Source organism: Corvus cornix, chromosome 2 (genome assembly GCF_000738735.6).
Source record: "Corvus cornix cornix isolate S_Up_H32 chromosome 2, ASM73873v5, whole genome shotgun sequence".
Taxonomy (NCBI): domain Eukaryota; kingdom Metazoa; phylum Chordata; class Aves; order Passeriformes; family Corvidae; genus Corvus; species Corvus cornix.
The window spans coordinates 31,905,988-31,927,752 of NC_046333.1; the positions used below are offsets into that span (position 1 = coordinate 31,905,988).

The 21,765-nt window shown below is 43.1% G+C and overlaps 1 protein-coding gene across 2 annotated transcripts in view; it reads left to right on the forward strand.

Moving 5' to 3' along the window:
- The first annotated feature begins 5,184 nt into the window (after positions 1-5,184).
- The window catches only part of AOAH (acyloxyacyl hydrolase), a 77,068-nt gene continuing 60,487 nt past the window's right edge, over positions 5,185-21,765 (forward strand). Inside the window, exons 1-3 of one of the 2 annotated variants that reach the window (XM_010398723.4) lie at positions 5,185-5,470; positions 6,051-6,205; positions 19,528-19,623. In XM_010398723.4, the coding sequence (XP_010397025.1) occupies positions 6,052-6,205; positions 19,528-19,623 (250 nt within the window). In that variant the 5' untranslated portion in view covers positions 5,185-5,470; position 6,051. Of the gene's footprint in view, positions 5,471-5,526; positions 5,667-6,050; positions 6,206-19,527; positions 19,624-21,765 lie in introns of those variants that run through there. The other variant, XM_010398722.4, reaches the window with a different exon arrangement.

The following is a 21,765-nucleotide window of genomic DNA, read 5'->3' on the forward strand; positions in this document are numbered from 1 at the left end:
CCTCTAACAAGTCTTTCAGTAATATTGCCACACTCTCGTGCTCCTTAATTGCCAGAGTTGAGGGTTTGGGGCACTTTTGTCTAGATAATAGCAAGAATTAAGTCTTCTTTAGGTTGGAAAAGGCCCACAGCTGTGCCCACAGAACTCAAACTGCAAAATCTATGTTAGTAAGATTACCTCTGGATTTGTAGGGTCATCTGCACACAGTAAGAACACAATAGCCAGGTTTGTTTTTCTGCATTAATATCAGACGACTGAGGAAATGTACTGCGTCACCAATAATCACAGAGCCATAGAATCATTTCGTTTGGAACACGACTTTAGGATCATCAAGTTCAACCATTAACCCAGCACTGTCAAGTCCACCACTAAGCCATGTAAATCACTGCAGGGCTCCTTACAGGCAGTAGTGAGAAATACACTTTGAGGATGCAGTTCATCTGATCCCTGCTTTGCAGAAAGCCATCTTTAGTAGAAAATCCAAAGGCACCCCTTTTTTTCAACCCTAACAGCCAGAGCTTCCCAGAAGCGCACAACCTGCTGTGCTCAAGTGTGCAGGGTGATGTAGCTGTATTTTTCATGTGTTCCCTGTTTGAAAGCCTTAAGAGGCTTGTTCCCACATTTTAATGTATCCAAACTGAAGCCAGTCATGTCAGCGATTTACATTTCTAAGAGCACACATATCAACTGTCCTTGCAAGCTGGGACAGGTAATTTCATTAAAGGTGGCAGAATAAAGGATAATCATCTCAGCTGCTGCATGGCAATAACTTGGAACAAATTTTTTCGATATGAGTGCAAGAAAATACTGGTTTAAATGCTTTCCCTGCAGCTTTGAATGACAATGAGATGGAGAGACTCTGAAACAGACGCATAACTTGAACTGCAAGCAGCAACTGATAAGGAAACTGGGGCAGAGGGAATGACTCAGTTGGCTGTGGTGCAGTCGCAAATCCACATGGGGCTCTGGAAATGTTCATCCGTGCCAGTGATAATGCACCAACCACAGAGATGCTTATGACAGTCAGAGAAATTTGGAGAGCAGTAATGAAAAATAACCAACGCAATAAACCACTGGGAACTTCAGAGTCAAAGGGCACAAAGGACAGCGTTTTGAAAATAAAAGGAAGAAAAGGGACTGAGAAGATCTTTGATCTAAAGGCTTCTTCCTGCAGGTTTTATCTCTCCAGACACAAAAATACAAGGTTTATGTCTATTCCCTTAAGAACTGAACAGCGTGTCAAAGAGGAAAGAAAGGGAGAGAAAGACTTCCAGTATAACATTTAATCATCTTAAAAATGCATACATGAATGTGACAAAGAGAAAAAATGCATATATCTTAAAAATCAATATGTAAAAGAAATCTAACCAAACAGGGGGGAAAAAAAAAGTGCATTAATGTGTGCAGTGACTTGGACAGAATAGGATAGATAAATATACGCTGCCAGCTGATCTCCTTTTGTAAGATAACTATTTCATATTTCTTTTTTCATCTAAGTGGCCCCTAATCCTGACAGATGACAAACCAATTCTTGCTTGTCCTGTTTTGGGGCTTCATGGAAGTATTTTTCATTCTCTCTTCTTTTTGATGGCTTTTTTCAATGTATTTGCTGTATACATAAAACAGGTCTTTAGGGACCCGTTATAGAAAGCAGCATTGAAACTAACTTCATTCTCGCATCTCATTTCACAGTTCTAGCGGCAATAACGTATTGCTCCCTACAGAGAAGGGGTGACTCTTAAATTGTGTTTAAGACCTTACTCAGAAAATCAGAAACCCTAACTCGGTTCCATTGCATCTCTGTCAGGGGCAGCAAAGATAGAGGCTGAAACCTTACCTGTCCCCTAGCTGATCTGACACCACCACCCAAACCAGTGTACATTAGGTGTCAGGAACTCATATGGAAGCACAAGAAACGGAGAAATGTTGTGGGTCCTTCAAACTCTAGAAACCACACCCCTGCTCTTGGGATCAGACTAGAGGATTGTATTTCTTCACTAGCTACTCGTGTTCCCTACCACTGTCTGCTCTGCCATCATGGAAATTCAAGCTTGTCTTTGCATGCTTTGCCTCAAGTTTTTGGCAGCCACACACCTGCAAGTTTCTCTCAGATCTGCTTAAACTAAGAGAGGCTTGAGGGTGTGGCTGGAGAGATTGGGCTGGGAGTGACCGAGTGGGGCACTTCATGGGTCATTAGCTCCTGCAGCTAATTGAGAGCTAATGGGGTCTGGTGACCCCCAACCAAAGCCCTCTCCTACATGGTGTGTCCCCCACACATGCTACTGGCCTGTACCTGAGGATATGGTAACTGAGATTTAGCTCTGCAGAGCCTCACATGTGCTAAAACTCCCAAAAAAGATAGACTGGATCAAGCTGGGTGAGCTGAGAAAGTTCTACAGTGTGTTCTGGCACCCTGAGAGCAAATACTGAGAGCTGCAGGACCTCCCTTCAGAGCAGAATTTAACCAAAACCCTGCAGAGAATGCAAGGCACATCCTTCCTCATCTGTCTGCTGAATGGAGGGAGTTCTGGCCCCCTCCCATTTCCTTAGCAGGAAGCAGCAGCAGGTTGGCCAGTGTATATCATGGATATACATGTGTATTTATTTATGTATATATTATCACTAGTACCACTAGTCCAAATTCAACCTTGAAAAAATTCAACTGACCCTATGTGTTCTGCCTAACAGCTAGCGAATGACTGTGGAGCTAGGTCATTCCAGGGCACTGAGGGTTTCCCATCTGCAAGAGGTGGTGATCTCACTGCACCTCTGGCTCTGTGCTGGCCTTGCCTCCTCTTCAAAAGCAACACATGGAGGTTCAGAGAGACAAAGTGTTGACTGCATTCTCAGCGCTATTTAGGTGAGTAATGCTGCAGACAGGTACTTAGTGGGGTGTCCAGGAGCATTTCTGTAGAGTTTATTCCTCCACCCACTTGGCTCTCATCGTTCCCAAAAGCACGTTTCAGGGCTCTGAGGCACTCATGGGCTATAACAACCCTGAGCAGCCCCACCAGCCCTGGGCACCCCCCTGAACTACACTCCTCTGCCACCTGGCTGGACCTGCTCCAAGCCCAGGTTGCAAACACATTAAAAAGAGCTGATTTTGATACAGCTCAAGAACTGTAGGGTGACTCTGCCAGACCCTTTTGGGCAGGGGACACCCCAGCCATCACCTCTCTGCACCTGGTGCTTTGCAGAGGGAAGAGTTGCTCCAGCTCTCATACTCTATTTCTAGGCAGGCAGCATCTCCTGAGTCACCCTTGACCTAGGTCTGCTTCCCTGATTTACGTGTTGTGCACAACCTGATGGAAGCATTTATAATCAAATGCTTTCCTTTGGGACAGGTCTAATTTGTTTTTTACCTCCCATTAATATCATTTATGCACTTGCTAAGATTAAAAGGCAACATCAAATGCTCCTTCGCTCCTGTACCAAGACAGCTTTAGGTCTTACCGTGTCAGGGACTTGGAAGTAATATAAAATCTGCTTGGCAAAAGGAAAGGGTTTGCTATCTGATTTGAGTGGGAAGAAGATTTCACGCTGGTCTGGGGAGGGGCCAGCAGGGGGAGGGGTGTCACCTTCCCAGGTGGCCTCTAATTCAAATCTCTCATTTCTCTGACCAGACTGCAGATTTTAAAAGCTTTGGCGTTTTGTTTCTTCAATTGGTTTAAGAGCTTGACTAATGTATAAGGTACAGTGCAAAGCAGCTCTGTGTTACACATGCAGTTATCTCACTGCTCTTTCCACAGGCTAAAATGAAAGAAAATAGCACAGCTGATTACAGGCTTCAGCTACATGCTTTGCAGGTTTACATGCCTGGGAGCAGCTTGGGATCTATCTCTGTGCTTTATAAGTGCCGTTGTTTAGCTTTGTGCTTTGCAATAGATATAAAGCAGAAACCATTCCCAAGACCTCTCTGCTAGGAAGGTTTTCCTTGCCTATTATTAGCACTCTGCTTTTGCAGAAAATGCTCATGAGCCAATACGCAGAGTTCTAAAGGACTTCAAAGTGTCATTGGGAACCAAGTGATATGTGTGTTAAAAAGGGTTTAATGGAGCTGCAGTCGCTGTAGCACAGTGTCTTTTTATAGCAAGTTTTTACAGCGTTAAGAAAAACATCCTGCAGATTTCAGTAGGATTGGCATATGGATAAGGTACTTTGCACTATGATTTTTGTTTATCTGCTACTAAAAAAAAAGAAAAAAGAAAACCAGCATTGCTAGCTATAGGGAGAATAATAAGCAGAAACAGTTCTGCAAAACTCAGGCAACAGTTATTACCTTCATTTTGGGTTTAATTATTTTTTATATTTTTCAAAGAAAAGCATATATTTGAAAATAAATGGCTTGGCTTAAAGAATGGAGATAGAGAGTGATTTATATTCACATTGAAGATTTTATAGTCTTTTTTTTTTTTCCCCCAGAGCCACTGGATTATATTATCGTTAGCACAAGGCAAATCCTCCTTATCAAAGTTGAGGCAAACTTTCTGGGACTGTCTTTAGAAGGTCGTAGGGGAGGCTCCCAAGGAAGGAAGTGGTTTGCAAAAAACACATTAAATACTGAAGCAGGTCTGATCCATGTGTGATCGTGTTGGTCTGCAGGAATTGGCTGGGAATCACTGATTTTAATACATCCTCTAGTTTCCTTTTTACAACACTATCTGTAAGTCTCTTTTAGTTATTCCTGGGAAGCATGTGGGGAATACTTGATGAGACAGGCTCCTCATTGTCCTTTAGCAACCCATGTCAATGGCCTGCCCACTTCTGAAAGAGACAGACAGGGAATGGAAAGGAAAGATGAGTACCCATTGCCCACTGTGAGGGGAAGAGACTTGCGCTGGTTTATACAAAAAGGCAGAGGTGGAGGTGGGACACAGCTTTGTCCCTCCGGTGCCTCAGTCCTAGATCACCTCCTTATAGCCATCCTTGCATCCACAGTGCCTGGGATGTAGCTGTTTGGACTTGTTCCACCTCTGAAGTCATGTCGTTTAAACATGTTTTACTCTCTGCTTTTGCTTCAGGCTGGGGAACGACTGGTTTATGCCTTGTCTGAGGGATTAAAAAAAACAGAGCCAGGGAAACCTTTAGTTGTTGTGACTGCCAAAGCAGGAACAGCTCAGGATTTCTCAAGGCGCACAGGCAGCTGGGGGCTGCAAGCGAATGTGCTCAAAGCCGATGGGAACGGGGGTTCAGCTCCCAGTGCTGCCTTCACACTGGCAGCTGTCTCCCATCCCTGTGGCTCGGTCCCAGCACAACTAAAGCCCTGGCAAAATCCCAGAACCCCAGCACGGCAGCCCCGTCCCTCCTGCCCCTGCGGCTCCATCTTGAGCAGCTTCTTTCATTTTTCACACTCAATCCTCCTGAACGGAAACCCTGGTCAGAAATTTTACAGAAGCAGCTGAAGAGATTTTTTTTTTTTTTTTTCCTTTCTGCGGAGGAGGGCAGAGGAGCAACGGCGCAGGGGGGAAGGGTTTGTGGAGTTGTTTTTTTTTTTCCCCTTTTTGCAACACTAGTTTTTCAGGGGAGTGTCTTGTGTTATTAATGCTGAGTGGCTCCGGCAGCTGCTGTGGTTCAAGGTCGTTAGTCATCTACTGCTACTGCAGGAGGCACGGGAGCGCTGAGCTAGAGCTGTTCATCCAACCCTCTTGGTCCTCCCAGGCCAGCAGGTTGGGAAGAGCTGCACATGGGGCAGCGGGGTCGCGTGGGGGTGTGGAGAGCAGCCTGGGGCCACAGGGGCATCCTCCCAGCCTGGTCACAGTGTGCCCAGGTCTATGGGACCTGCTGGGTTTAATGGGTGGCAGGGCCTGAGAGGGGCTGGGGGGTTGGGAGAGCACCTGCGATGTGCAAGTGTGGGATCCTCCATGCACCCCATGAGAGGGCAGATATCTCTGTCCCCGCCTGGGAATCTGTCCCTGCATTACTTACAGCTGCACAGGCACGCCAGTGTCCTTTCTCCTCAAGCTGCACGGATGCAGGATACTCCCTGAGAGTTAAGGGAATATAGGTCCCCATGCACCCTTCCCTCCTTATTTCTTCTTTTTTTTCTTTAGGATGAAGGGGTCTAGGCAAACATTCCTTAATTTATTCTGCATCCTCTGGCTCTTGCTTCTGCTGAAGGCTGCCTCTTCCTCCCCTCTGCCCCATGGAAAAGACCCACGACCCCCTTCGCTCCCCTTTGGGCTGTACAAAGGACACACCTGTGTTGGTATGTATCCAGGTTTTGTTTGCCTGCTGGACTAGTTCATTCCTTACTCCACTGGTGAGCTGAGAGTTGCTATTCACATCATAAATTGCTTCTTTATCTATTTCAACAGCTGTACTGCAAAATGCTTGTAGTCTTTGGTGAAACAGTCACTGAAGATTTTGCAAGGCCATCATGGGATCTGGAATTATTTTATGATTTTGTTTTTTGACTGCTGCTTCCCAAAGTTCATGTTTTTGCTCTGTGGGGAATGGCATCTGAAAAGTTGGCTTTGATGTCGGTAGGTGTGGGATCAGGAAATAGGATGTTAGGAGGTCCTAGTGTTTCTTAGGGTTCACAATGCATTTTGCTTAACTGGCAGGAAGGTTCCCTTCAGGCTTGCCCAGGGTCTCCTCATTGATTTCAGTGCCTAGAAAACTGTTCTTAAGGATGGTCAGTCCATACTGGGGCCAGAGAAACTTTGTGGTCTGGATGATCGTCTCTGGATAGCCGGGTTGCAAAGGCTGCTTCTTCACATTTCCTTTCCTTTTTGTGAGCACACACGTCTGCATGACCCATACAGAAGTGGGGCAAGTTGGCAGCCCCCTTCTCACGTGACTTCAGTGACTGTGGTGATCCCCACAGTACCTATAGCTGGGGATAGGTATCCTGCAGTCTCAGCTGGCTGAGTGATTCCCAGAGCAAGACTGGTAACACTGGAATCAGTGTAGACTCTGGATATCTCTGCACCAGAAATGCCCTTGGCATTACAATCCATATACCTAGGGAGATGTGGTAGGTTATATTTTTTAAGTGTGCAAATGGGTATGTCTTATGCATTACAGTCATATGCTTTATTTTGTCATCAGGGGGACTTGTTGATCTTACAGGCCTTTTTCAGCCTTAAAATTCTGCAGTTCTTCTAGCTTCCCAAGGCACCTTTGTGCTGGAAACATAAAGCCTGTGACTGCTCTCCGTCCTTCAGAAGGAAATAATTCTTTTCACTGTGGCTCAGGGAATACAGTTAGAAATAATAATCCTAAACTTGATAAAAGCAGTTTTTTGCCCCACTTCTGAGCCACCCACAGTGCCCCTGACAGTTTTGGTGGGGCAGGGTGAATAGAAAGCAGAGTAGAGTCAGGGTGGTGAGGTGGTTCAGCCACCAGCCAGAACATGAGAACAAGAGGTGAAAAACAGAAATGGCTGTGAGGCTGTCCTTGTTTGGGCTGGGAGCCATGCAAGCGGTAACCGAGCAGCTGCCAGAGCTAGGGGGAAGTGGTGTTGTTTAGTAGTGAGCGCTTAAGGCAATAACAGTTTTGATGACAGGAAAGGCAGTGATCATGCTCATCTGTGGGATTTTTACACTGGTGGTTTTTGGATGTCACGTTGTGAGCATTGTCTGTCCTTTCCATCCTGTTGACCCAGAAAACTTTTAAATACCACATACTGCATTGAAGTTGCCTTGTGCAAGAGAACTTGTCCTTTTTTTCCTTCCTAAAGGGAGGGGAGCTGTACTAGCCCCATTGCTGGGACCACTGAGCATCTCTTTTTTCAGGGAGGAGACGAGAAAACCACTGCCTCCCACACCAGTTTCTCTTTCTGAGGTGTCCCTTCAGCTAAAAACATCCTTGTGAGCTTGACTCAGGACCAAAACAGACTGTGCCCATCTCTGTAAACCACAAGATAAAAATGAAGTGTGGATAGCGCTAAAAGGGGCATGAGCCAGGCCTGTCAGGGAGGGCTGGTGGCTGCTACCCCAGATGGCCAACTCTGGGCTTTTGCTGATTAGCTGCTCTTTCTACTAACTCTTGAAAATACTGTGTCCCTTCCTTTTCTCAAGCAGAAAGGGAAAGCACAGAGTAATTGGTGGTTGCACTTGCCATGGCTTGGAGCAGGGGTAATGTCAGCTCTTGCATCTGATTTGGTGACCAGCCCTTTCAGGAGCACATCCTCCTAAAACTCAACCCCAGACTCTTAGTTGGCTTACCATCTGAGATGGTAATGAGAAAGAGATATGAGTACTTCTGTGTCTTCTTGGCCTTACAGATCAAGGACAAGATGATTTCTTAGAATCAGAGAGAATAATAGAATAGTTTGGGTTGGAGGGCACATTAAAGTTCCTGTAGTTCATCCCCCCTGACATGGGCAGGGAAGCTTCCATTGCATCTGCTTGCTCAGAGCTCCATCCAACCTGGCCTTGAACAGTGGCAGGAATGGGGCATCCACAGCTTCTCTGAGCAACCTGTTCCAGTGCCTTCTCACCGTCACAGTGAAGAATTTCTTCCTTAAATCTTACCTAATTTTTTATGTGAGAAATTCCCATTGCTAAATGCATAGGAGATTTTCTTGAAGAAATGGGTTTTTTTCATGCAAGTTTGAATGTGTGGTCAGGTGTCTAATCTTTCAAAGTTATCTGCCTCACTTTTCTGAGGGAAATGAGGTGGCTACACACTGAATTTCTGATCACTCCTGTGTACCACCTGCTTGACTGAGATTGCAATGTTAGTAGCCAAATCCAGTCAGAAAGTGAATGTTCTTTCAGTAACAAAACCAAGAAAATATTTCCCATTAAGCCTTTCCACTGAAAGTATCACACTTCTTGAAGAAATACATGGAAATAATATGACAGGAGAGCAAAGTGCAGCTCTGATACCTCTGTTAAATGTGCTACAACTTGGTTGCTTCCTCCTTCTGTTCCCCTTGCTTGCAACACTCCCTGGGTAGGCACCACCATCTGCCCCAGTATATTCCAGTCGTACTGGCAAAGAAGTTGGGTAATTCAAGGGGCTTCCCTGCCCTTAGCAGATCCTGGAAAATGTATTTTGGGTAGGCACCTATATGCCAATATGGCATAGGGCTGGAGGAGAGGAGGGTGTGCCTCCAGTGAGATTTAGACAGAAGTTTTAATCACCCTTCCTAACTGTAGAAAAAATCACATCATTTTTTCTCCGTTTTCCTGAAAAATGTGGCTGCTTCATTCAGAGAAACTCTTTTCATAATTGACTTGGTGTAGAAACAAAACAACTGGAGTGTTGCAACCTAAAATGGGGTTTAATACTACTTCATTTTAGAGTTACGGCAAAGAGGGGGAAAAGCACCCAATATTAACCCTCCCAACCACAGGATCAGATGTATACCTAAGCAATTCCTCACTATCTAAGATAACTGGTCTGTAGCAGTACCTAACCACAGCCAGGTAAATGGTCTTTCTTTGGCCTTGTCACAAGAAAAACTTTCCCAACATCTGACAGTCCTTTTTCTCCATCAGTATTTCCTGTCTCCCCAGGCTGGTAAAATGCCACCCTTTTTGAATTCTGTGAAATCAGCTCAGGCCCTTCCTCTGGGCCTTCTGCACTCTTTGCGTATGATATATTCTTCTGGTTTTTCCTTATGATAGATGAAAGGGCTTTTGCAAGTTTTCCTGCATGCAAAAGCCCACTAAGCTGTTTTTCCTCCTGCAAAGGCAGTGAGGTTTTGTTCTGTGCCCTGGTTTGGGAGCTGGATGCTGGGTCTGGCTTTCCTTTCTGGGTTTGTTACTCATGGGCAGTATGGCTTAAGGGATTTATTCAGGATGAGACCTGGAAATCCCTTTGCTGAGTGCAGCCTGACTGTTTCAGTGCGGCATTCTGAGAAAGAGATGCAGTGTACTTTTCTCTCAAAAATTAAGCATGAATGAATCCCTCATATACTCAGGTCTTTACTTTCCCAGCTGTTAAATGAGGAAAATGCTGCCTGTTTCATGGGGCAAGCAAAGTTTTACTTAAGTTAATGTTAAGGTACCCAAAGACAGTACAGCAAAACTGGTAAACTGTTGACACTGGTGTTAATGTTTCATCATTTTTCTACTGATTTTGAAAGCTTTTATTCAATTCCACCCTGAATTACAACAGAGCCCTTTAAGGGTTTTTGCAAATTGCTCTGTTCTCTAGCAAAGGTGACTTCATCCAGAGGTACCTGATGCAACCTCAGGAAAGGCAGAAGCTGCCCTGGAGGATGCAGAAAGTCGGGGAGACACTGAAAGGCAGAAGGGAACTTCTGTATTCATCTCCCTTCAATATACCAAGAAAGGGAATTTGGGGAATGGTAGATTAGTCAGTTAAACATCAAATCCTACAAAAATCCTGCAACAGTTAAAACTTTTTAAAAACAACTTTCAAAAGTAGCGTCAGATCAACCTAATTTTCTTTGCCAATGGGATAATGCCATGTAGACATGGAATAAGAAGTAGATATTATAGCTGGGCTTTTGTAAGTCTTTTAGCACCGCCTCAGCACTAATCTTATGCTTGAGAGATGTGTGACATTGATTAAGCTTCTACAGGGCAGAACAAAATGGATGGGTAGTCTTGTTCAGAGAGTAATTACAAGTGTCTCACTCCCTAAGCAAATGGATGTACAAAATCATATCTTTCTTGGACTTCTCTTTTGAACATATTATCATTCCATATTTTCTCTAGCCAGGATAATGAAATTTGTGCTATTAAATTAGCAGTTCTTGCAAAGCTGAAATTGTTTGCAAGTGAAATGGAGGGAAGAAATAAATTCAAAACAATCTTGACAACTTGGAGTACTTGCATCTGAAAAGGTAATTTCAATATGGGAATATTGAAGGCACTTCAGCAGAAATAGTCAATGACACACACAGCAGATGAGGAACAATGGGCTGGGTAGCATCCCTAGGGGAGATCATCCGGGCTTGTAGTGGCACAGTGATGGCTTGCTGTCACAAAGCATGCACATGCGGCACGCACCGAGACGTGCGAACAGAAGTTAGCGTGCAAGACATGTGAAGTAACCTGTTACCTTTCTCAGCATTGACAAAGCCTCAGAGGGATTTCTGACTTCCCTTTTGGGGCTGTGCATCAAGAGTGATGCAGAGTGACAGGAGGTTTCAGAGAAAAACAAGCATAAGCTATAAAGAAAGAGTGAATAAATTAGAGTTAACTAGTCTAGAGAAGAAAAACTTGAGAAAAGACATATCTGTCCTTGAAAACATTAAAGGCGTGATCCATTCTCCAGGTTCATAAGAGCTATGGCAAGAAGTAACAGAAATGGGCACCAGTGGGGACATTCAGGTTAGGAGGAGGATTTTCTTATGACAGTGATAAGTGAGCACAGTAATCTGTTCCTGAGAAATCTGTAGAAGACCTCATCAGAGATCTTTACAAACTGTGTCTGCCCTGTCCCTTCAGAACAGCCTGGATGGTATAGATCGTCTGCTAGGGCAGAGGTTGTGTAAGAGGACATACTCCAGGCCAGCATTTCGGGAGTTCTGTGCTGTGACTGCAAGAGCAGCATTTGCAAAGAGCAGCATTTATTTATTCCCCCCCCCCGCAGCAGACTGCTGTGCTCTATTGGCGATTAACTTTGGTTGCCCTTTATGGAACGAGGCGATTAGTCAGGGGGCCCTCAATAGGGCCGGACAGCAGCACTCTCCATCTTCTCTGCAAGTAAGCAGTAATCCTGTGGGTCAGCAGCCAGGGAAGCAAATTTCCCCATCTTTGTGCTCAATATAATGCCATTCTCAGCAACCTTTGCGGGTCACCACCTCCCTTCAGCCGGGAGCACACAATTCCTAGTGTATGAAGGAGCACGTTTTCGAAACTTATTTCCAGCTCTGATTGCATTAAAGAACGGGTGTTTCTGAGCTACTGGCAGCATAAAATGCTGACCTTTACCTGTGTTGATTTGCGTGATAGTCATTGTCCTCAACAGTTTGCCTCTGTCTAGCTGTGCATGAGTGCAGGGATGAAATATGCCCTGTGGAGTGGCAGCAGGACGGGTGGCGTTCGGAGTTCCCGATAACTTCACACAATGGAACATGCCAAATGGAGTTGGAGGCTTCTAACAACTGCGCTCAGACAAAGTGGCTGTGCACATATTGTCTGGGGGGGCACCATGACAGAACGTATAATTTACAGCTCAGTGAGTTCTGTAAAAAAGCCATGCCCAATATCAGTGTAGCACCACAATGTATTTTACTCTAAAAGGTTGGGAATCGACTTTGATTACAGCAAAGTCAATTCCAAGCCACAGCAGCTCTGCTCACTTCACCAACATTGCTCCATTTAATCAGCAGCAAAGTTTGACCTGATGATCAGCAATAAATACTAAATTTGACCATAACATTTTTCCTATGATTATACTTTTGCTAGAATAAACACAGGCATGGGAATAGTACAGTAGAGATACTAGGGAAACTATTCAGCAGCTTTTCAGCAACTGATGGTAAAAATTTCTTTTCCAAAATCACCCCAAGTCTTAGTGAAAGCCTATGACTGTAAAAGGTATATATATCTGTTGATCACAATAAAAAGATGTGCTCAGCATGCAAACACATCCACATCTATGTGTGTGTAAATGCACAGTCACATCCATGTGCATTTGTAGACATGGGTAGTCTTGTACATTTTACATTACTGATGGTTCTGTTGAGTATAATAATCTTATTTTATTGATTGTCTATTTGGATGCTGATTGCCACGTGTGGGCCTCTCACTCTTGTTCATGTGTTAACCCTGTAGAGATCTTCTGCTTATGTTTAAGGCAATCACTTTTACTGCTCTTAGGAACTGTATATCTGAAAAAAAGTTTCTCACATTCAGAATCCTAAAATGGTGAAGCCTTTGCAACAAGGATGAAGTTATGCACTTAGATTAACTCCCCCTGACAGCATTTGGGCTTCAGTAAATTTTCAATACCCTTTCCTGATTTTGGAAAGAGAAATGTGTTAATGTCACACATACATACGCAGGGGGTTTTTTCCCTCTTAATTAATACAGAAAACATTTCTATTGGAAATGCCTGGGGTTATAGATTTTGTTAAATAGGGCTCTTTCAAGTGTAATGAAGGACACACTAGGGATACATTTGGCTGGCAGGTATGGATACCAGAGTCTTCCACTAGATGGAAAAAACTGAATTTTCTGTACTGTCATAGCTGTATCAGAGTCCTTGTTGGATGTCTTAATGAAACAAAAATGAATGATTGGAGCTCTGAATTAGGGGGCCTAAGGTGGCCCACTGCTTTTGCATGAGCAACAGAAATCATAACTGGTATTCCAGGAATTTGTTACAAATTCACTCAAAATGCTGCTATATTGATATTAATATTTTAAAAATGTCTTTAGCCACTATACTATGTGCAATTTAATGCCCAGTGACAGGTTTGTTAATAGTGTACCATTTAGTGTTTCCAAGATATTTCATAAGACTTAGCAAATTAAGGATGAAAGGGTCTTGTATATGCCAACATATTTGAATATGGCTACCTATAATTATATTCCATCACTTCAGTATCTCTGTAAAATACCTTAATACTGTAAATGAGATAGGAAACAAAGTCTGAGTTAAAAGACTTTATCACTCAGATGCGTTTCCAAATTACCTTTCAAAGCAACAAATCCTCTGGCTGTATATGGGAAGATAACTGTCCTTACTTTGTATAAATGGTTATGTCATTTGAGCTGAATATTTCCGTGCTGGAATGAAATCTTGAGGTTGTTAAGGGCTGTTATTTGAAAGTATCAGCTCAGTAATGAGAAGCAGTGCAGGAAGGAAATATGGATATTGAGCACTGTTAGGAAAGGAATATATAGTGAGTGAGATGCTGGAACAGGTTGCTCAGAGAAATTGTGGCTGCCCCCATCCCTGGCAGTGTTCAAGGCCGAGTGGGATGGGGCTTTGAGCAACCTGGTGCAGTGGAAAGTGTCCATGCCCATGACAGGGGGCTTGGAACAAGATGATCTTTAAAGTCCCTCTCAACCTAAACCATTCTATGATTATATAAAAAAGAAAATATTCTCTGTGTTGTAACTTTGCATAGCCATGCACCTAGAACGCCCACATGGATGTCCCCATCTCAGAGGAGAAAGCCTTATTTCTTATTAGCACCCCATGTGAATAAGGAATGTCTTGTTCCAGGTTGAACTGGAACTGGATAAGATTAGTTTGGAAAGAGGTGTTTTTATGCCAGAACAACTGCATCAGCACAAAGCAATATCCTCTTTTGTAGACAGGTTCTTGGGTCTTCCCACCTTTAGGCTTTAAGAGATGCCTTTGGAGCTTAGGATCATCTATAAATGGAAGAAGCAAAGACTGTTTTGGGAAAGCCTTCATCTTCTGTATAAAGCCAGGAATGTGATAAATGGCTTCTTGTGTGCAGAGCCTTGCTGCAGCAGACAGATTTTTAGGCAGAGGTTTGCCATATCACCAAGCAAGGCACCAGTTCCTGCTCCATCAGGAGCGAGCAGAGTGGCTGCGGAGTAGCCACAGCCTGGCCAGCAGGGTTTTTATTGGTGTCCAACGCCACTTTTTTGGACTTATGTCCTCCTTGTGCTCTGTGGGTACATATAATTTATGACTGGAGGGGTGAGAAAGAAATTCAGCATGCAGAAACATGAGCAAAGGATGGCAAAGGAAGATGTGCCAGGTGCCAGAAAACCCATTTAACAGAGTTTTACTCAGACAAATATACCTACAAATCTGAAACTTAGAGAGGCAGCTTTCACTATCCAGATACTTTTTGACATCCCTAGGTAGAATTCTAATTATAGATCCTTTCAAACTTGTGTGGCAGAAGTGGATTAAGTTAAATAGTCTGCTCAAACTGCCAGAGGCTTCACAGCTAAGCGCTGAATTCCTCTAGTTCTGATTTTATTAATGGGGTATGATTTTTTTTTCCTGGGCTTGTTGGAAATGGCATTTTTTTTATTACACACTACTTTCAAATACATGGAGAGAAGTACTTCCTGATGTGTGAGTTTTCACCTTACTGCACCGAGCAAAATGGTTATGGTCTTGTCTTATCTCTTCAGAAATTAATAGCAGGTGGGACAAACCATCGCTAAAAGCGACAGGCATTTATTAAGACAAGAGTCTAGTTTCTAATGCCTAGTAAGTATTATAATGCCAATGAATTTCTTTCAGAGAAAACATCCTTCAGCCTGTCAAGGTATTGAAACCTATTATTGAAGTGAGACAGCAGAATCAACGTACTGAAAGTTGTTTCTAAAGAAAATCATGTGCAACTGTAAAAAAAAAAAAAAATTGAGCTTTATTTAATGATTAAGCCTATTTACATTGCCTTATATGTGCCCAGCTCATGATGAGAAATAAATCACATCTAAATATCTGGTAAATTAAAAGCAAGCAGTAGTTGCTAATGACTGGCCAGATCTGGACATGCTTTTCTACTGATGCTATAGTACTAAAAAGTTTATATTCTTGCACATGTCATAAGTAGTTAAAGCAGTGAGATTTTTACAGTCAAAGATGTCTGATTTCCCCCTGTCCTTTTTAGCTAACTAATTATTTTCCATTTTTAGCCAGTGGAATTAAGACCTATTAAAAACTAGGATAACTGGTCAGCATTTCTTTTCCTGCCACTCAATCCAGAGGAAGATGATAAAAAGAGAGCAGGTTTGTAGTATAAGCAAGGATAGTCTGAGTTAACTTAAATTTATAGACACTCATCTCTTGAAAGTTTACCTATAGCCCAACACCAGAGATAGGTTCTCCTAGAGGATGAACCTGAATTACTGGGGAGGCATGTTTCCATGAAAAAAACACGGAGCTTAGGTAGATCAGGCTCCCTCTACCACTCTGAGTCCCCTTAGGACATTCCTCATCCCTCCTCGCAGGGTTCAACCTTTTTCCTGAGTATTTTAGAATCTCCAGCTCAAAAACTGCTCCTGATGACATCAGCCTAAATGAAAGGCTTTGAGGCCAGCAGACTGCACACATAAGCAGGCATCCACCCCTGTGAGGGCACAGCTCACGGCAGCAGACCACAAGGAGTAAGGACAGGTTGACCAAGGGCAACTGATAAAAGCCCAGGTAGATGGGGAAGACAGAGAGCAGATCAGCCAATGGCACGTGTTGGTGGGATGTGTTCCTGGTGTGCACCCTTCCTACCAGAGGGCAGGGAGACGCTCCAAATTCAGGTCCAGATTTCAGCTGTGGTGCCTGAGGAACGGCAGATCCTTTTGAAAATCAGCCAAGACTTTGTCTATCAAGTTGTCCCATGGAGCGTGGCATTTCATGTGGAATAATTGCATTTGGATAACCGAGGTGTGGTCTGCAAGTGGCCAAGGTGGGAAGGGTGTAATAGCACGAGCAGAAACCTCCTCTCTGTGAGAGTGAAGATGAGTTTATGAGAGCAAACATTTTGAAGTTCAGCTCTGTGTGTTTTTCCCAAGTAGTCAGGCTGTTGTTACTGTTATTTATATTCATATAGCATCTAGTAGCCTGAGGTACTGCATTAAGTACTGCTCAGACTCAGCGTTGGCTCCATTCATCCTCATGTGAAGCAGATTTGCCTTTGGGCCTGGTTCAATAGACGAAAAGGTGTCTATCTGACTTAATCAACATGAAAAATTTTCTTTTAATTGCTGTGAGACTGCTCCTTGAGTGGGGATACCTGCATGGTTGTGTTTGTGATTAAGAATTCTGTTTCTATTTGGCAGAGCTGAACCAAAAATAGTTTTGGGTTTTTTTTGTCACTCCCTCTGTGGTACTTTGACAAACATGAAAGAGCAACTTACATCTTCAGTGAAGACTGTCTGTTGTATAACAGAGAAAATGGAAATATCAATGGTATTTTTATCCTCGGCCCAACTTCTTGGATTTTGAGCTGTTTGTCCATAGTCCCTTTTTATTGCAGCCCCTGGCTGCAGGTGCAGGAGCACTGAGTTAAACAGCACAGGCAAAATGAGCAACACTTCTCTCTGCTGCAGTAGGTGACACTGTCAACTCCAACCTAAACAATTCTATGATTCTGTAGATTCCTCAAGCTCATGATGCAAAAGAATGAGAGGTAAAACAACAAAAGCTGTGCACCTTGGAAAATATCAAAGGGCTAGCTTCTCCCTGTCTCTCTGCTTGGACTCCTTTTGTCTTTCTGACTTCTAGACAGCAAGATTGATAGATGAACATCTGACCTTGGTAAGAGTAGAAAGGAAAGCACAGAAAGACTGTGTGGTTTTGTGGTTAAGTCATCATTTAGGTAATTTAATTTTTCTGAGCCTCCATCCTCATGAATAAAACAGACATAGAAGTCAGGGGAAGGGTAGTTCCTGTTGTCTGTAGGTTGTTCATGTGTGTTAATAATGCAGCCTTATAAGAACTAAGTTACGTAATGCTGTAGATGTGTTATGATGTGTTTTCAGGATGTGCACTGCCGTCTCAGTGCTACAGGATGGAGTCAGTCCAGCAAGGCTATTCCCACACTACCCTGGCAAAGGAGCCAGGGTCTGTTTTCTGTCCCTGAGGCCAGTGCAGGGCATGACTTGCACTAAAATAGCTGAAGTCTCTTGCATTCTTTAACTTCCACCCCTATCACTGTGGGAGTGCTGGATGTCCTATCCCTGGAAACATTTGAGATCGGGTTGAACAGGGCTCTGAGCGACCTCATCTAGGTGAAGATGGCCCTCCTCACTGCAGAGGGCTTGGACTGGAAAGGTCCCCTCCAATCCAAACTATTTCATGATGAGGCTGTGCTAAGTTTAAACCTGGGCCAGATGGCCCCTGGCCTGTTCTTTGAGACCGAGACCTGAATGTGCTATACCCTTCATCTTGGATGTCCCCCTTACTTTTAGTTTGGCTCTCCATTATTAAACTTTTTTTTATTTTCAGCTATTAAGTTTTTAATTAGCTATTAATTCCTGGGACTAGTTAGCCTCTGGCTATTTGGGTAGTTAGGGAGGGGGGCAGGAAAGAAGGAATGTCTTGCTTCAGGGTTTTTCTTGGTCACATCTGTCTCCATTTATTCTTCAATTCTTTTAGGCTGACTGGAGGTAATGGTTCTTAGTATGCTTCATAAATCATTCTGCAGAGGATCTAGAGTGAGCCTTTTATTTAATAAGTATGTAGAAGTGGACTTTTATCCCCGCAAAAGAGGTGACAAATTCTCTGTAATTTCCACTGGATTACTGTATTTGGATAGAAGAAGTAATAGAAAACTCAAAAATATTGGTCTTATAGCAAGTTCCAATTGCCCTACCTTCTCTTTTACTTGCCATAGAAGCATCAAAGTTATTTATGTTGAAGAACAGCACTTTGATTTAATAGCACATAGGTAAGGGTTCTTGGAAGGAATTTATAAGCTCACTTTGAAGAGTTTTGACAGTCTGAAAACCTGAACATTAATGTTCTTGAGCTTTGGAAAAAGATGAGTCTGCAGCCACATCAAACTACTGCAGTTCACCTCCATTTCTAGACTCTGCTAGAGCAAGTGTGAGAGACGAGATTTCTTGCATAGGAGAGGAAACACAGTTCAGTTACAGGGATTTCAAAGAGAAGTCTTTATTCAGGCTGCTGCAAATTGGCATCCTGGCTCCTTGTCTCCTGTCTGCCTGGGATACCTGCCACTCCTGCACAGGTTCTGAGTCTAGGCAGTGACCTCACTCTGGCTAAGAGGTCTGACTACAGTGGGCAGACTTTGCATCACTGAAGATGTATTCCTCATAAAATTGTGAAGCCACTGCAGAGAAAGTACAATGCAGACCTGCAGCAATTTCAAATTGACTTGAAATGAATGCTCATTGTGGATTTTGAATGACTGTTCCATGGGGATCACATTGAATCTATTCAGTCCCCAAAACAGCAGGAAACGTGCTGCACATCTCAAGAAACTTCACTAGCCATGTTCACACCCAGATTAGTGATGAGAAATAACCAGAATTGTAGGTCATAGGAAGTGGTTTCTTTCCAACCACAGAAGCAGAGCAGAATGAACTGTGAAGACATTTTGGTTTTAACAAATGTGTAGCTGGGTTCAGCACCCCTGTGTGTGCTGAGCATCGCTGGGCTTCAGAGGAAGGTCTGTGAAGAAATGATGCAATGGATGCTCTGTCATGGTCAGCACATGTCAGTGGTGTGACATCTCTTCTGAAGGCAGTCACAAACATTTGGTTTCCTCTCTGAGCAGCTTTTGTGGAGAGATATAAAAGTCCTGTCAAGTACAGACTTGTGCCTTTTTTCTTGCGAGATAAAACGACAGAGCAGGCGACCAAGGAGGCAGTTGTAACATTGGCTATCCCCTCAACTCCTCAATTTTCAACCGTGAAAGAATGGCGTCATTTTTCCAGGAGCATCATACAGTGCTGTAAAAGCCAGGCTGTTCTGTGTGCTCCTCTGGAATCAACATCCTCTCTGTAATAACTTACAGGGTATGAATGAAGACAGAAATTAATTGATATTTTTTCCCCTTGAACACCTATCTGCCATGGAACACCTCAAAAAAATGAAATGCCCAAAGATGCCAGAAGTACTTCTGTGGTGCAGGGCACTTCCTCACATTTCACAGATAATGGTATTCCCTCTTTTTGGTTTCTTGTTTGCTTGAAGGATGCGTGCTTGTGGTGTCTGTCATCGAACAGCTTGCACAGTGGCACAACAGTACAGTAAAAGCAGCCGTGGAGAGACTGTGTGACTACATACCTGGTAAGTACCAAATAATACACCATCTGTCGTGTTGGTGCTGATGTATTTCTCTGTTAATCAAAAACTCGCATATGAAGTCTGAGGAAACTTCATCCACCTCTCAAAGGTGTGTAGCTGGGAGATAGCAAGTGGCTATTTACAGGAAAGTCAGTGGCATGTCTTCACTTAGATTCAGAGCTGGGATTTCATTCCAAACTTAGAGTGAATGGGGCTGTATTAAGCCCTGCGCACACGTGAGCACCAACACATGCAGACCAGTTCCCTTCCTTTCTCTCCCCTTTGTGTCTTTGTTAGCAGCTTGAGAATAGATTCACTGTATGCCCCACTGCTCCTCCTTCTTGTCGATATGGGTCTTTATAGCAACGGTGAAGATGAAACTGTTTTCAGCAGGTATAGGAGCTGCTATTGTAAAATTTTAAAAATGAGATGAGGCTGACAGGTGTAAGATGTGAGCATTTGGTGTGCACAGAAAAGCTATTGAAATGTAACTGGTGATACAAATTTCAAAAGCAACAGCTATTCAATACAAATATATGTAAGACTCCCCTTTTTCTCCCCTTATTTTATCTACCCAAAGGAGCTTGGAGCTCCACATGCACACCCCTAAATAGAGAACAGTTTGAATGCCAGAATAGCTTTGTGCCTCACAGACCAATCCTGTAACTATTTAAGTTACTAGATCTCATATTCCTGATATCTTTTTGACGTTATTAATGTAAAAATATGGCTTAGAATTCTTCATTAAAATGTCATTTTTATATGATTTCACAAGTTGTATCTCTGAGAAACCATCTCACTCTGTAGACCCTAGTTTCACAGAAGATATGTATAGAATATTAATTCCTTCCTTTCCAAGGGAGGATTTCCCAGTGCAGAATGGGGCAGGGAGCTAATTGCTAGGATTCATTCATTGATAGAAGACATTTATCTGATTTCTATTCCATAAGTCATATCCTCAGTGTTTTAAATTACAGGCACACAACCATGAAGTTGCAATTAGAAGCACTGATCCTGCTATTAAAATACAATTTTCTTCTTTAAATTATGACATGCTAGCTCTGTGTTCATGATTCACTCAGTGGACCTTGTTCTTCTGACATGTCAAGATATTTCTTTTCAGCTGCCATTCTTTACACACATAAAATCCTATTATCCCTTTAGTTGAATCTGTATAATCCAGTTACCTTCTGAGATGCATGGATATACCCAGTAGAAAAAAAATGACCCTGAACTTGAAAGGAGTGAAAAATCCTATGGATTGTGTGGGAGCTACAGTGTAACCCGATTTATCCTCTCCTGGGAGGTGAACACTGCAGCCCAGCAGGAATCAGCAGCTTCTTCTTGCTGCTTTAAAGAGTAGAAAAGCTTTGGATGCTCGTGAGGAGCAAACCTACTAAAGCAGGTCATGCATTTCACCTGGAGAAACAATTTCATTATTATGCACATGCCTACAATCGATAACAAGAATAACAGCAACAAATTAATGGCAGCAGGGCTTTTCCTAAGGCATGAAAAGGAGTAGAAACTCCAAAAACCCCAGAAAGTGGGATTTTTTGAGGGCCTCCTATAATTCTGATTACAGTCAAGTCAGGTTTGGATCAAGCCTTCTGTAAAGTTATGTGATGTTCAAGAACAAAAAATGCTTAGAGAAAAAGAGAGAAAATTTCGATACCTGTCAGTCCCACTCAATCTCACAGGCTGTGTAGAAAACAGAACCACATCCTCATTTATATGGAAATACTTGCAATGTATATGATTCAAGAGACATGGCAAATAAACCTATGAGAATAAGAACAGTAATGGCATGAGTGAGGAAGGCTCTTGAGCAGATAGAAAGGCCAGGTCCAGGGGAAGGGACAGTATTTACAGCGTAAGAGATGTTGTTAGCAAGAATTTATGTTTACCTGGATAATGACTGTCTGCTTGATGACACAGAGGTGTCTGATACCCAAAATGTGCTTTGAGAACCTCTGCCTCTGGATTTGCCTCTGAGTCATGCTCTGCTTCTGTGTTGACCACTGCTGTGTAAACACCTTAGAGCTCAAGTGCAAATGGCAACATGATAATAGCATCTTTTTTGCAAATATTTGTCCTCTGGGATTCAGCCAGAGTTTGTGTTTCCAGGACTATGAAGCTATAGAG